A 13323-nucleotide genomic window follows, 5' to 3' on the forward strand; every position below is an offset into this window, starting at 1 on the left:
TAGGCAGGGAATCTCACGTGCCCTTCAGGTCGTTACCAGCACACCACTTATGGCCAAGGAGACGGATGAGTTGTGAAACTTGATTATAGAGGCTTGACTCTTGGCTAGCTTAGTTGAACAAAAATAAGCAACGCAAGAAGGAAGACTGCAAGGTTTGTGGAAGTTAACTTTTTTCTTTTTTCAGGCATATTATCCTTTCTTGAGACATTGTCTTTTAAAAGGACGTTTCCAAACCTCATTTTATACAGAACTATAGTACAGTTAGTTACACTCTAGTCTCTCCCACACCCCTCTATAGACCCGTGTTATATCATGTAGCACTGTCCCACTGATAAATTCACCCATATCAAATTGCTGGAGATGCCTTAGTCTGAACCTCTTCCAACCTCCATCTCCTATTTACTTTCCTTTCGTGATTCAAGGCATTTGAAATGCCAGCAAGATAATTACTAGCCTTGTAATCGTAACTTGCAAGGTGCTTCCCCGCGATATAATCAGTTACTATGTAGGATGCCAGGCATTTGTCTTACATCAGTGCAATCTGCTTCTTCAACTCATCTGGAAAAATTCAGACCAGAAAAGATCAGGACCAAGCACAACAGATTTGACCATTTGAACATGTGTAAATAGCCATTTTTAATTTTAACACACGGCTTATGTTAATCATATAGTAAAGTGTTCACAAGTACGACATTCTTCTCTGTGCAATGTGCATCCAAATTCATATACAATGACACAACAATGGTGAACACTAAGTCAATTGCTTGTTACAAAACTTCAACATGCAAACATGTTTCCTTGTCTGTTAACTTTGATTATGTACAAACAAAGGAGCCAGCAAAAGAAATGATATTCACTTCACAGGGCATCAAACAAAGTCTACATGTCCAAAAACATTCCCGAGAATGTGTGCTTGGGAACAAAACATTCTCGTGTTTGGTACAATCTTTATATTCCCAGGTATTATTGATACATGTTTTCTATAATTTGCATTCCCATTTCCAAGGGTGGGTATCATACATTTCCATGGTAATGGAAGTTATTTTATAATCTCTTTTCAATATCACTTCAATCAATTATATATTTTATATTTTTTTAATTAAGTTAATTTTAAAAACATTTCTGGCAATGTTAAAACTAAACCAAACGTTTTAAATTTTTTCTTGGGAATGACATTCCTTAAAATAGGATTTCTAACTTCAAACAAACTCCCCCCTCAGTATACAAACTGTAATAAGCTGACTAAGAATCCTATAGACAACTGGCCAACACAACTCAAACTGTAAAGCACAAATTTAAGCAAATTTTGTCCAACCCACAATCGAGCAAGACTGAAGGATCCTCGTTCCAGGTAACGTGATCATTTGTTAGCCACATCACCCGCTAACAGTGAGACATTATAAAGCAGTGATTCAAATCAAAATTATCTATAAAAGTAGGGACCAAAACTATAAAAATTAGATGGCAGGGACCAAAACCAACCCTGACTGTAAAATTGGGGACTAAACTGATTTAAGCCTAAAATTTATTTCATCTATGTATTGTCTACGGTGCAGCAGTGCAAATTTATGACAATTGGAAGAGTTAGGCTGATTTTCAACACGCAACAAAAGCTCTTAAACAATATACAATTTCACATCTTCACATTTAACCCCAATTGTCTATGTTGAAAGTTTGTTCAACATTTTAAGAAAAGAAATGTATTCAAAAATCAAAATAAAATCAACCACTTTCTTAGTATAGAGCCAACTAGTTTCTTAGAGAAAGCCAAATTTAAAAAAACTCTATTTTCTATCCACTTTCTTGTCTTTTAACAACTGCCACTATCCCACTTCTTACCTCTTTCCATTCCATGTACAATTAGTGTGTGCCCACTCCCTCAGATAAAAAGTGAGGGCAGAAGAGAGAAAGTGAGACTTCATTCAACAAATCTTACATTCTAAACTTCTAATTGTGTATTATACCTACATCATGAACTTCTTTTCAATAAAGCAACTTAGTAGACTCTATTAGCAGATTTATGCTCAGGATCATACACCTCTAAAGTTAAACACCCACTCTAACAGCACCAAAATATTTCAATTAAGGGATGTCATATACCCGCGAAAAACTCGACTAATTTAGAGCGGAATTTGGACAATTTAAAAATCTTAAATTAAGTTATCCTTGGCTATCGACAACCATTCAGTCCAAGATAACTAGTGACGGTATGAGGGTATAACATTATTCAGAAACAGAAAAAGAATACTTATAAGAGAGAGAAACCATGTGCTGACCTGGTCACTTAACTAACTGCTGCAAGAATGCATTGTGATGGACAAATACAAGGGAAGCTATTTTCAATTGAGATTTCTTTAGCTTCTACATGTGATACCCCTGACAGTAAAACAAGTTAGCTGGAAACTTGTTGCCTTGACTGCACACGATCATGTTGTTTTCTCATTAGCTCAGCTTCTCTTGCTATCTGGATATCTGAAGGCCAAAATATTTGACATACAACTTTACAAGTAAAGCGAGGGAGCAATCCCACAACTATTATAAGTAAAATTGTTATCCAATATGTAGGGGACCTTGCCAGATGATAAATAGTCCTGCAATAATTTTGAGAGACTTTAGCTATGTATTTTTGTTGTATGATACTGCTTCATCCATAATACAGAATACTTATTGTAAGATTCATGCAACTAACCAGTAATTGGGAAAGGCAGGTATAGAATCCAATACCACCATACAGCCATATGTAGTGATTATTGATCCCCAGACTGCGCAATGAGTAACTAATACCCAACGATTGATGTCCATAGCCAGGTGTACATTTACAAGGACAACAACTGCAATTGTCCACAAACTGCCCATGCTCCATATATCAATTGAACTGTCCTTATAGGTGAACAACGGTGTGTAGAAGAGAACAAGGCTCTGCCATACTGTGTCAATCATTGTGATCCAAAATAATTGCATATTGTAAGCTTCTTGCCTGTGGCCAGTACAATATAGTTTTGGATACTGCAAGAGTGTCCTGTGACTCAAGTCTTTGTCCAGAATACCAACAATAATAGTAGGTACAGATGTGTATATCACAGAATAGAATACACTACTCCAATCTGTCAATGCAGAAGTTGTAGAAAAAGCTGTGCATAATATATACCTACAGACAAGAAAGAAGACACTACATTAGAATGTTCAAAATTTCATAAACTCTGCAACTATAATTAAAATCCAATAACTGCTATCTTTCAGCCCAAATCCATTATGGAAAAATATATCATCACACCCCAAATCCACCCACACCAAGAGTGAGAAAGGGAGAGAAGAGAAGAGAGAGAGAAATGAGTGATATGACATGTAATGTGATAGGAAAAAAGAGAGATAGGAAGAGAAAGTCGGTGAAAATGATATGGATGAGAAAGTGAGGTGTGGATGTATCAAAACCCATACATTATTTCCAACATGTTGCCACCAGAATATAATGAGACTGAGTTGTATAGACAAAGGTTAACATTTAAATATGGAATAAAGCCTTTTTGTCAATTATCTGTCTATCGTCTCTTTCATGGATAGAAATAATGAAAATCACATTTTTCATGATTCACGCTTTAGCCCAGAGATCTTAAAGATCACGGGAAGAATAGAAAGAACTGAATGACAGAAAGATGAATTCATATAAACACAAGAGGAAGTCAACTATAATATACATACCAGAATAACATCAATACAAAGACAGCATTTCGGTAAAAGTTGTACAGAACTAGATAACCAACACGCTGATAATTCAAGTGCCCATGAACCAGGAGTAATCTTTTCAAGAACCGAAATTGTCCCATAGCAAAATCTGCTGCCATCACTGCTTGGCGCCCTTCCTGTCCACATAATCCAACACCAACATCTGCCATTTGGATCATTGACACGTCATTGGCTCCTGTCAAAGATATTAAAATTAGAAAGATTTAAATTTATATCAAATCAAATCACATTTTAAAGTACATCTGGCAACCCTAGCTGAAGCTTGATCACCATGGCCTATAGGAAAATTCTTATCAATGATCAACCAGGCCCGAAAAGAAAATCCAAATGCAAAATAAGGGCAATTTCATATCATTATAAACTTACCGTCGCCAATGGCCAGTGTCATATCATCTGTGCGGCTCTTTATCAGATCAACAATTCCTGCCTTCTGCAAGGGTGCAACACGACAACACAGCACAACCCTACAGGAAGTTGCAAGGTCGAAAAGCTGTTGAAAGGAAATACAAAATCAGTAAATATTTACCCTAAGTTTTATTTAACAAATCAAATATGAAGCAGTAGGTAATGCACATATAACACCTATAAATGGAAATTTCCAAGATACAAATAGTCTAAACAAAAGATTTACCTCTGACTCCAGTTCCTTCTCCAAAATATAAACCAAACTGTTTCCATCAATTATGAGTGCCAATGGAGTAGTAGTACTTTCTTCCTTTCCTGGATTCCACTTGGGTAAACTCGATTTTAAACCATTGGGAATATCAAGTTCACAATGTCCAGCAGTGGTTTTGCACTTCATATTACGGCGCCCTCCACTTGAAGATCTCACACAATATTTGGCTTTAGCATCAGACAAAAGACTTCTGCATTCATCTTCTGAAGTGCCATTTATAATAATCTGCTGCATATCAGCACTGAGAAGTTTGCAGGAAAGACCAATTGAAATTGCTGTCTCTTGCTTATCACCTGTAAGAACCCAGACCTTGATTCCAGCTTGCCGCAGGGACTCGATGGCTTCAGGTACACCCTCTTGCAGCTTGTCCTCAATTCCAGTTGCTCCAAGTAGCTTTAAATTACATTCTATAAGTGCCGCTGTTTGACGTAGTTTAGCAGCTCTGTCAGTCAATGAAGTGCTTGCCTCTTCATACCTGTCTTGCCACTCCTCAAGCTCAGCATCAGAAAGATCCCTGGAGGCAATTACAAGAGTGCGCAAACCTTGTGAAGAATATTCATTTAAATGGTTCTGAGTTGCATGCCATATGCTATTGTTGTTCTCACTGTCGCTTGCCAAAATGCTAAACATTGATGTATCAGCGCCTTTGACTAACACCTTTACAACATTGTCGGGAAACCGAATAACAACAGACATTCTCTTTCGCACACTATCAAACTCATGCAAGCCCAATACGTCCAATCTATATCAAAAAGAGAAAATGGAGTTAATGAATAATCTAGATATAGGTTACACAAAGTACAGAACTGAACTAGATTACTAGAATATCCCATGTACATAATACAGTTCAATTAATCATACATGTCCAACATTGTTAAAACAAAGTAAAACATGTGGTCCCCCACCATAAGGAATTCACTATCTACCTGAGTTTCTCACCATTGACGTCAATAACAATATGTCCAGATGTTCGCTCAAAAAGAGTATATCCATATGAAGAGGCTGCAGAAACTAGAGCTTGTTCATCAGGAGATTCTCCCTGGTAATGAATGCAATCTATATCTTCATTTGGTTCACTTGATCCACAACCAGAAAATCCACCATCATTAATTATAGGGATCACAGTATTACAAGCAGCCAATGTAAGAAAAAACTCATGAGCAGCAATTCTTTCATCTCTATTTGAGTCTTTCCACAACATGGTCAACAGTTTGGAATCAACTGCAATTTCAGATTTGAGCTTCCATCTCCGTTCAGGAGTGACAGCTGCTGCTGATGCTGCAAAACATCACCAAAAAGTCTTGTGATATATACGCACAGGCATATTTGTCAATTTATCATAAGCTTACAGATGTTTTCTTATAAGAAGAATTCACACAGTTGACACCATCTGAATCTTAAGTCTGTAATAGAAAGTTTTAATGAAGAGCATAGCAATTTCATGAAATAAGCAAACAACAAGGAAAAGAAAATCATTGGCCATCTCATAGGAAGTTTTTCCTTATTGCAATGATATCTTTATATATTCGCACAGCAACATCACCAGGTCTACTCCAGTATCAATTGTATGTGATTGAACAGAAATAGAAAATGACAATCAAAGAACATATATTCGACTTGATCTAATTCTAATCAAATTGTCCAGCAAAATAACCAGTAACATAAACAAAACAGTCAAAAAAACATAACTAATACATTTCTCAGACTTACATGAGAAATCATAATTTTCTCATTACCTAAATCCATAAATATTTAGCCTCTCACTATTGATGATTTCAAACTGCAATAGCATGACAAGAGATATTGGCACCATACCCACATCGTTAACTAGTCTGAAATTTTACCTGCGTTGCTATCAGCCACAAGCAAGGAGCTGCCATAATTCTTCCCATGTACACTAGCCCTCTGGAATTCCATCTTGTTTTCTGTTAGTGTTCCTGTCTTGTCTGAAAATACATAGCGTATTTGACCCAAGTCTTCATTTATATTTAATGATCTACACTGAAATCTAGATCCAGAGCTAATGTCAAACATATCCCTGTCTTCAATCATGAAGTATGACTGACCCAATCGAACCAACTCCATTGTAATGTAAAGAGATATTGGTATCATTATCTGAAACACAATAATAGCACTCAAAAAAGCGAAAAATGCTTCCATCGGTATCCCATAATACTTGTATTTCTTTCCCTTATCTGGCCCATTGTTGAGGTATCTTTTTCTATAGTAAGGCAGGGAATCAAGCTGGTTTTTGTGGCGTACCAGCCAAAGACACATCCCAAGGGCCACAACCAAACACATGATAAAGAGGAAAATTGACAACCAAAGGGTCTCCCTGTTCATGTAGCTCTCCAACCTGCTTCTCTTAGAAGGAGAAGGTGCACTGTTCAACATGGCTTTCGTTTCCTGTCCTGCATAAACCACAACACCAATTATCCAATCCGTGTTCTTCAGCTGGCAACCACGCAGCACAATGTTCGACTGACTAAGGGAAAACTTGAGCCCATTGAACTCCATGTTAGCTGTGAACTCATAGATATTCCGGTTCGGCTGTTCGCATCTGATAAACCCAGAAACATTACAAGCCTCTGATAAAACCGCAGAAGCAGTTTCCTGCCTTGCATACCTCGTCTTCAAATTCGACTCCCCATCCAAATTCATCGTCTGAATATAGGCGAGACCACTCGGATCACTTGTCCCCAACAACACCATATCAGCTGGAATCGTCTCGTCAGCAAATATCTTGACAACCTCACCAGCTTGTATCTTCTTCCATTTCTTCGATCGAAAATCACCAAACTGAAGCACTAAAGATTCCCTATTGTTTTCATTCCGATCCGACCTGTGCCTCCGCCAATCCTCATAACCATCCTTAATAGCTGTAACACAGAGCACAAACAACAAGGGAAAAAGGGACACTGTCCTCCCAAACACAGCCAACGGAGGAAGCTGATTAAGCGCCGCGATAGCAAGGAAATACAAATAAGCAACCCTATGGAACTGAATGAACAGATTTTTCGGCAAGAATGTTAAAAAAGTGTATTTGCTAGTTGTAATCTCATTCCCAGTAAACTCATACTTGTCATTAGTTTTCCTAGGGTCATTGATATAGATCAACCTGGCACTATCTTCATGTAAGGCTACATCGTCGAATTGCATGCTCTTATGACGAATCCTCTGAGAAGGTCCCGGTGGTGGTGGTGCCGCCGTGGAGGATATTTCAAACGACGCAGCCGCGCGGTGAATGGTACCGGCATTGGCATTGGCACTATCGGCATGGGCATCGTGCAGTTCCATTGTACCCCACGATAGATTGCGCGTGGACCTCTCGCGCGGCGTGGGGCATTCCAACGGAAACTGCCCGGAGAATTGAGACGCGACGGAGCAGAAATCACGGTCGGTGGTGGCAAAAGAGGAGGAGCTGGTGCTGTTGCAGAACGCAGCGTGGAAGCTGCGGTCGCTGGCCAAAACGACGTCGTCCGAGGCGGGATCGGAGGTTAGGGGAGGGTGAGGAACAACAACAACGGCGGCGTCGTCGTCGAAGGAGCAGAGGCAGGTGGTCCGGGATTGTCCCGATTTGCGGTGGCGGTGGTGGATGACTGGATGAAGATCTGGTTCCGAAAGCAGTGGCTGATCGGAACTCATATATAGTTATCCAACCACATTGGAACGAATTGAAGCTACGACGATGAATTCATCGATTCTTCCCTGGAAATTCAACAACAACGAAATTAAAAACGTAGATCATGTGATTTCTCTGCGATTTTGAACCCTAATGTGAATTGTGAAGATGTTGATAGAAAATTGAAGGAGGAAATGGAGAACGAACCTGAAGAATGTGGAGAGAGAGAGAGAGAGAGAGGGTTAGCGCATTGATGCAGAGAGAATGGAGAAGGTAGAGAGAGAAAGACAGAGAGAGAGAGAGAGGAAATGGTGAGGGATGAGAAATTGACAGTGAGGGAGGAACGGTGAACCACCAATCTCAATCAAGACGTTGCTTTTCCTTTTTCTTTTTTCTTTTCTTTTTTCTTTTTCTTTCCTTAGCTTGCTTGCTTACTTGCTTCGTTCTCCCTCTTCTTTCTCTTTCACTTTCTCTTGCCATTACTCTTTCTTCCTTTTTTTCACATTTTTTTTATTATTATTAAAAAATAAAATATGAATTTTATTAGTGTATTAGTTTTTTTTTATAGAACAATGTTTTAGTTGTTAATTCTTACTAAACTAGTTTCTTCGTCAGGATTCGAACTCTGACCCTTCACCCTGCATATCCCTTCATTCCCTTAATGGTGAAAATAATTGAAAACAAAATATGAAAATAGCTTGAATCAAATGAATGCTATTAGAAAATATGTGGGTGGGAAAGGGGAAGGTCTAAGCATCAATCTCTGTAGGGTGTACATCCTCTGGTCACAATTATAAGAAAAAATGAACTTTTTAGATTCATTGAATAAATGATGTATGTGGTCATTAATATGAACTACATACATCATCTATTCAATGAATCTAAAAACAAATTTTTGCGTATAATAGTGACCGGAGGATGTAATTTATTAATTTTAAGTTATAATGTAAGTAGTTACTTTTTTTTTTAATTAAAGTATGTTATGATTAATAAATACTAAATAGTGATGTAAGACGGTAAGAGTAAGACTAATCTCAAAGATACTGTCAAAAAAAAAAGACTAATCTCAAAGATCTTGATGATTATTCTTTAGATCCTACTCACGTGTCTTAGAATAATTAATTAAGATATTAAGGAATAATAATGCTTAATATCTCAAAGATCTTGATGATTATTCTTTAGATCCTACTCACGTGTCTTAGAATAATTAATTAAGATATTAAGGAATAATAATGCTTAATGGAAATATTTTTTTGGGTACATAATGGAAATATTATATTTTTTTTGGTGAAAAATGGAAATGTTACATTTAATGCATTGTTAGTACTTTTTCCTACTTTCCAAAAAAAAAATGCATTGTTAGTACGATTATATTTTTCAGTAATGGTTTATCATTATTATTTTCCTTTTGAAGTTTCAATAGTAATCCAAGCAGTTGGCTTACTTTGGCATTGGTGGACATTTTTTTAAGAGAGTTGTTATGTTGCCAATAAAAGGTAAATCTCAAAAAGGTTACTACACCAAACTTCCAGCAAACTAAACAACAGCTCAAAATCATACATGACAACCCTAGATCAAAATTATACCAATGAATTGAAGCCATAACAAAAGTAACAGATGAAGAAATCAAAATTGTACGAATGAAGCCATAACAAAAGAAACAAATACAGATCAGGAAGAAATGAGGCCCTTCAAGAAATCGGTATTGAAATGATGTCCTTTAATTAATGAATAAAAGCAGGAATAAATGAAGATCAAGTGGAAAGGAAATGATATAAATGGAACTAAAGCATCATGCCATCATATCCTTTACTTTTAAGATCCACTAAAAATAGGTCTCATAACTTTTAAACTTTATATATTACATCATTTTTATTTTTTATTTCTTAGTCATTAGAGATGACAAGGCTTTGGACATATTGAGCACCGGTGAAAAAATAATCACCATAATTAGAGTACAAGTTAAAAATTCTGATAGACTAGGACATTTATGAACAGGACAATGTGTATTGATTCAGAATTGATGAATGGTATCAACACCATGGTTATTGATTTAGAATTGATGAATCATATGATATCATATCTTGAAATGAAATTAAAATCTTTTGTTTCCGTTTGGATATATCATTTCGTTTGTTGTTGTGTAGAGACTTAAGGAAGATTTTGAGATCATGAAATATGAAAAAAAAAGTAGAGTTTGAAAAAGAATTTTTTGGTTATAAGAAGAAAATTAAAAAGCAAGAAGACTAAGCTAACGTATCAAGATAAATCGCCTCAATAGAAAAGGATGGAGGTAGCCTCCAAACGCGGGGATCACAACGATTTCTGGACGCTTGTCAGGCTAAACAATTTGTTGTGTTATTTTTCTCCTTCAGCACGTAATTGACAACCACATTTCAATAGCAAATAAGCATTGAACGGACCCCGATAATTGTAATTTAATATGGAAAATACTAATTTAGAATGAATTTAATGGATATACCTCGTTGTTATTGGTTTATAAATAATTTTGGGACTAGGTAGTCGTTAGGTTGGCTAGGAAAACAACGTAACGATTCTCTAATCAAGCGATTACTCAAAAAATGAACTATGTTCCTCAATGCCGGTTTCTAAGACACTCCAAAAAAGTTCTTAGAGTTCGCTATCAAAGAATGTATATCGGCTGGGTGGCTTTCGACTAAGACTGGACGAAAATGGATAAAGGAAAGACTTAAACTGGCTAAAAGTAAAGGCATACAGTTAAATAAATAAAGTACATAAAAGATGAATGGCTTAAAGACCGAAAATGAAACGTAAAGATTGAAATGTAAAAGCATTGAAAAGTAGAGCAAAGATAAAATGCGGGAAATTTGTAGTTTGATTGATTGATAAGTTGTGTGTCTACAAGTAACTCTTCCTCTAGTTGTAGAAGCAAATTCGGTTAACCTAGAACGGTTAATAACTCCCGCTGCTACCAACGTTTTTCGAGTTAATAACATTTCGTGGGGATGCTAGAAGTTACTTCTCATGATCAGCCTAGAAGCTTTTGGTGAAGCCAAACTTCTTGTTTCAGTTGATTCTTCAAAATTAAGAACCAATTAAATACAAAATCATTTACAACTCGGCCATAGCAAAAAAACATGTTCAAAGTCTTGACCTAAACATATATAAACCTAATTAGAATTAATTTTTAACTATTCATCTCGTCCATAAGGGAAAAATCATGTCGCTACTTGGACATGCTATACAAGGATGAAGCTACCTATTGACCCCAAAAATGTAGAACCTACCCGAGCAATACTGAAAATAAATAAAAAATTATTTTTTCACGCCAAATAGACAAATAGTAATATATTTGATGTGATGGAAAATGACGATAAAGATAGAATAAAAATGAGTGAAAATGAGAACAACGGATAATATGAATCAGATGTAGCATGGACAAATTGTCTTATCGTGATGTTATTGTGGTCCCAAAATATGTTGTTTTGTTTAAAAAAATTTCAATCTTTGAATATATTAATAAATTAATTTTAACGATTCAGATTACATAAGATTTAAAAAGATTAAATTATACTCTCTTAGTTTCTATTTATAAGAACCAAATGAATGGTATAACTTGGTCCTTTTTATAAGAACCAATTCAAATTTCAAGATGTAGTAATTTTTTTTGGCAACAATACTCTCATTTAATAGAGGTTTCTCTTTCTTTCCTCTATGCAACTCATTAATGATAAATAGAAATTAAAAAAAATAAGTTTGGGTAGTTTTGGAAAGTTGAGATAAATTTGAACAAATTTAATACTAGCAACCACTTTCTTAAGAGGCGTGAAATGTTAGTTTAGTTCTTATAAATAGGAACGGAGGGAGTAATAAAAAAAAACTAAAAACCAAGATTTCAAAAATAACCCTATGTATTTTACCCATTATTCCTTCATTCCCCTTCCATTGTCAGCCCCTTCAACCCCACCCTCACCGCCACGGGAAAACATATCTCCTCATAGTGACACCCAGGGCCGATGAGGGCGAGGAGTGATTGTCGGTACAATGAGGCACTGACAATGAGCGATTCCTGACGGACACACATGAATGAACTATTATCGCACCCGAGCAAGAAGTATTCTGAGTCTGTATAGGTAATAGACCATACAGTTGAGAATGACATAAAAGATTTGACTGATACTACTCATGATAATAACGTACATCTTCTTTTGGAGTCCAGCTCATAAAAATTTCAATGTTAAGTGTGTTTGCGTTAGAGAAATATTGATATGGGTGGAAAGTTTTCCCTGAAAGTGCGTGAGTGAGAACAAAGCGTGTTTGAAAGACTTGTGTTGTTACCGTGAGACTAATCGTCACGTCGGGATGTTACACTCATCATCGTCGTGGCATGCAATGCAAAACCAACTTTCCTCAACAGTGAGGCCATGCCTCTACACCGAACCTCACCATCGAAACCCATAACCACCACCACTGAAAATTCCCAAGCTTTCACGTCTATGACGTCAGTGATCAGATGATCGCGACCATGCTATCGTGCCGGAATGCAAATAACCTTCTTCAACCCAAAATCCCGACCTCACCGACCACTAGATCTGCAACCCAGAATCCTCATCTCCTTCAACCTAAAATTAAAATTAATTGTAAGAAAAGTCCCTGTAACTGACATGTCCTACATCGCGCACACAAACACAACCCACATGTGATTCACAAATGCCTTCATTTGATATTTGTTTTCTAATTTTAGCAAAGATTTTTCTTAGTTAACGCACAAAAACTGATTTTGACTCTGTTAAAAACTGATTTCAGCTCATAAATTGATTTTTTTGCGAGAAAGTTGAGGATGGATTGTTTGGCGGTGATTCACCAAAAAGTTGAGGATGGATTGTGTAGACATAATGGTTCTCCATTTACTCTTGTCAAAATAAGCAATATCAGTTAAAGGTATTTCTTACACGGATACTACAACATAAAAGACATTGTTTAACCCGTCCATTCTTCCATAGGTGCTTAGCCTTAGGCTCCTCTCCTCATAATCAAATATGCAATACAGACTTATGTGTCTTCCTATCAGAACAGCATGTGAAAGAGACTCCAAACATCCGACAATAGTCCTTGTTAACAATGTTTCATTGAGTATTTACGTGTTTGATACAATTGTAAAATTTACAATATCAAAAGTGAAATTTACATTTATGAAAGGAAATGCTGTATGCTTTCCTTCTAACAAAATTTACATAATCTCTTGCATAATTAAATATTAGCATGAATTTCGGATTTTCAAATCCATTGCTGCATGGCT

The 13323-nt window shown here is 36.5% G+C and overlaps 1 protein-coding gene across 1 annotated transcript; it reads right to left on the reverse strand.

Moving 5' to 3' along the window:
* Positions 1-153: 153 nt before the first annotated feature.
* Positions 154-8402, reverse strand: LOC130728090 (phospholipid-transporting ATPase 1-like). The gene is made up of 9 exons (XM_057579431.1): positions 8250-8402; positions 6265-8128; positions 5347-5698; positions 4376-5162; positions 4111-4234; positions 3700-3919; positions 2690-3148; positions 2277-2591; positions 154-558 (listed from the first exon to the last, which is right to left on the reverse strand). Exons 2-8 carry the CDS (start codon positions 8063-8065, stop codon positions 2393-2395), a joined length of 3942 nt encoding a protein of 1313 aa, XP_057435414.1. The 5' UTR covers positions 8066-8128; positions 8250-8402; the 3' UTR covers positions 154-558; positions 2277-2392.
* Positions 8403-13323: the final 4921 nt, after the last annotated feature.

This window comes from Lotus japonicus, chromosome 1, assembly GCF_012489685.1.
Source record: "Lotus japonicus ecotype B-129 chromosome 1, LjGifu_v1.2".
In the NCBI taxonomy this organism is placed as follows: domain Eukaryota; kingdom Viridiplantae; phylum Streptophyta; class Magnoliopsida; order Fabales; family Fabaceae; genus Lotus; species Lotus japonicus.

Excerpts from the sequence above, each read along its gene's own strand:
- LOC130728090 (XM_057579431.1), bottom strand. The coding sequence starts at position 8,065 with ATGAGTTCCGATCAGCCACTGCTTTCGGAACCAGATCTTCATCCAGTC. Across the intron at positions 4,235-4,375 it reads AGAAGGAACTGGAGTCAGAG|CTTTTCGACCTTGCAACTTC; the intron begins GTAAATCTTTTG and ends TCCTTTCAACAG. Across the intron at positions 2,592-2,689 it reads CCTGCCTTTCCCAATTACTG|GACTATTTATCATCTGGCAA; the intron begins GTTAGTTGCATG and ends AAATTATTGCAG.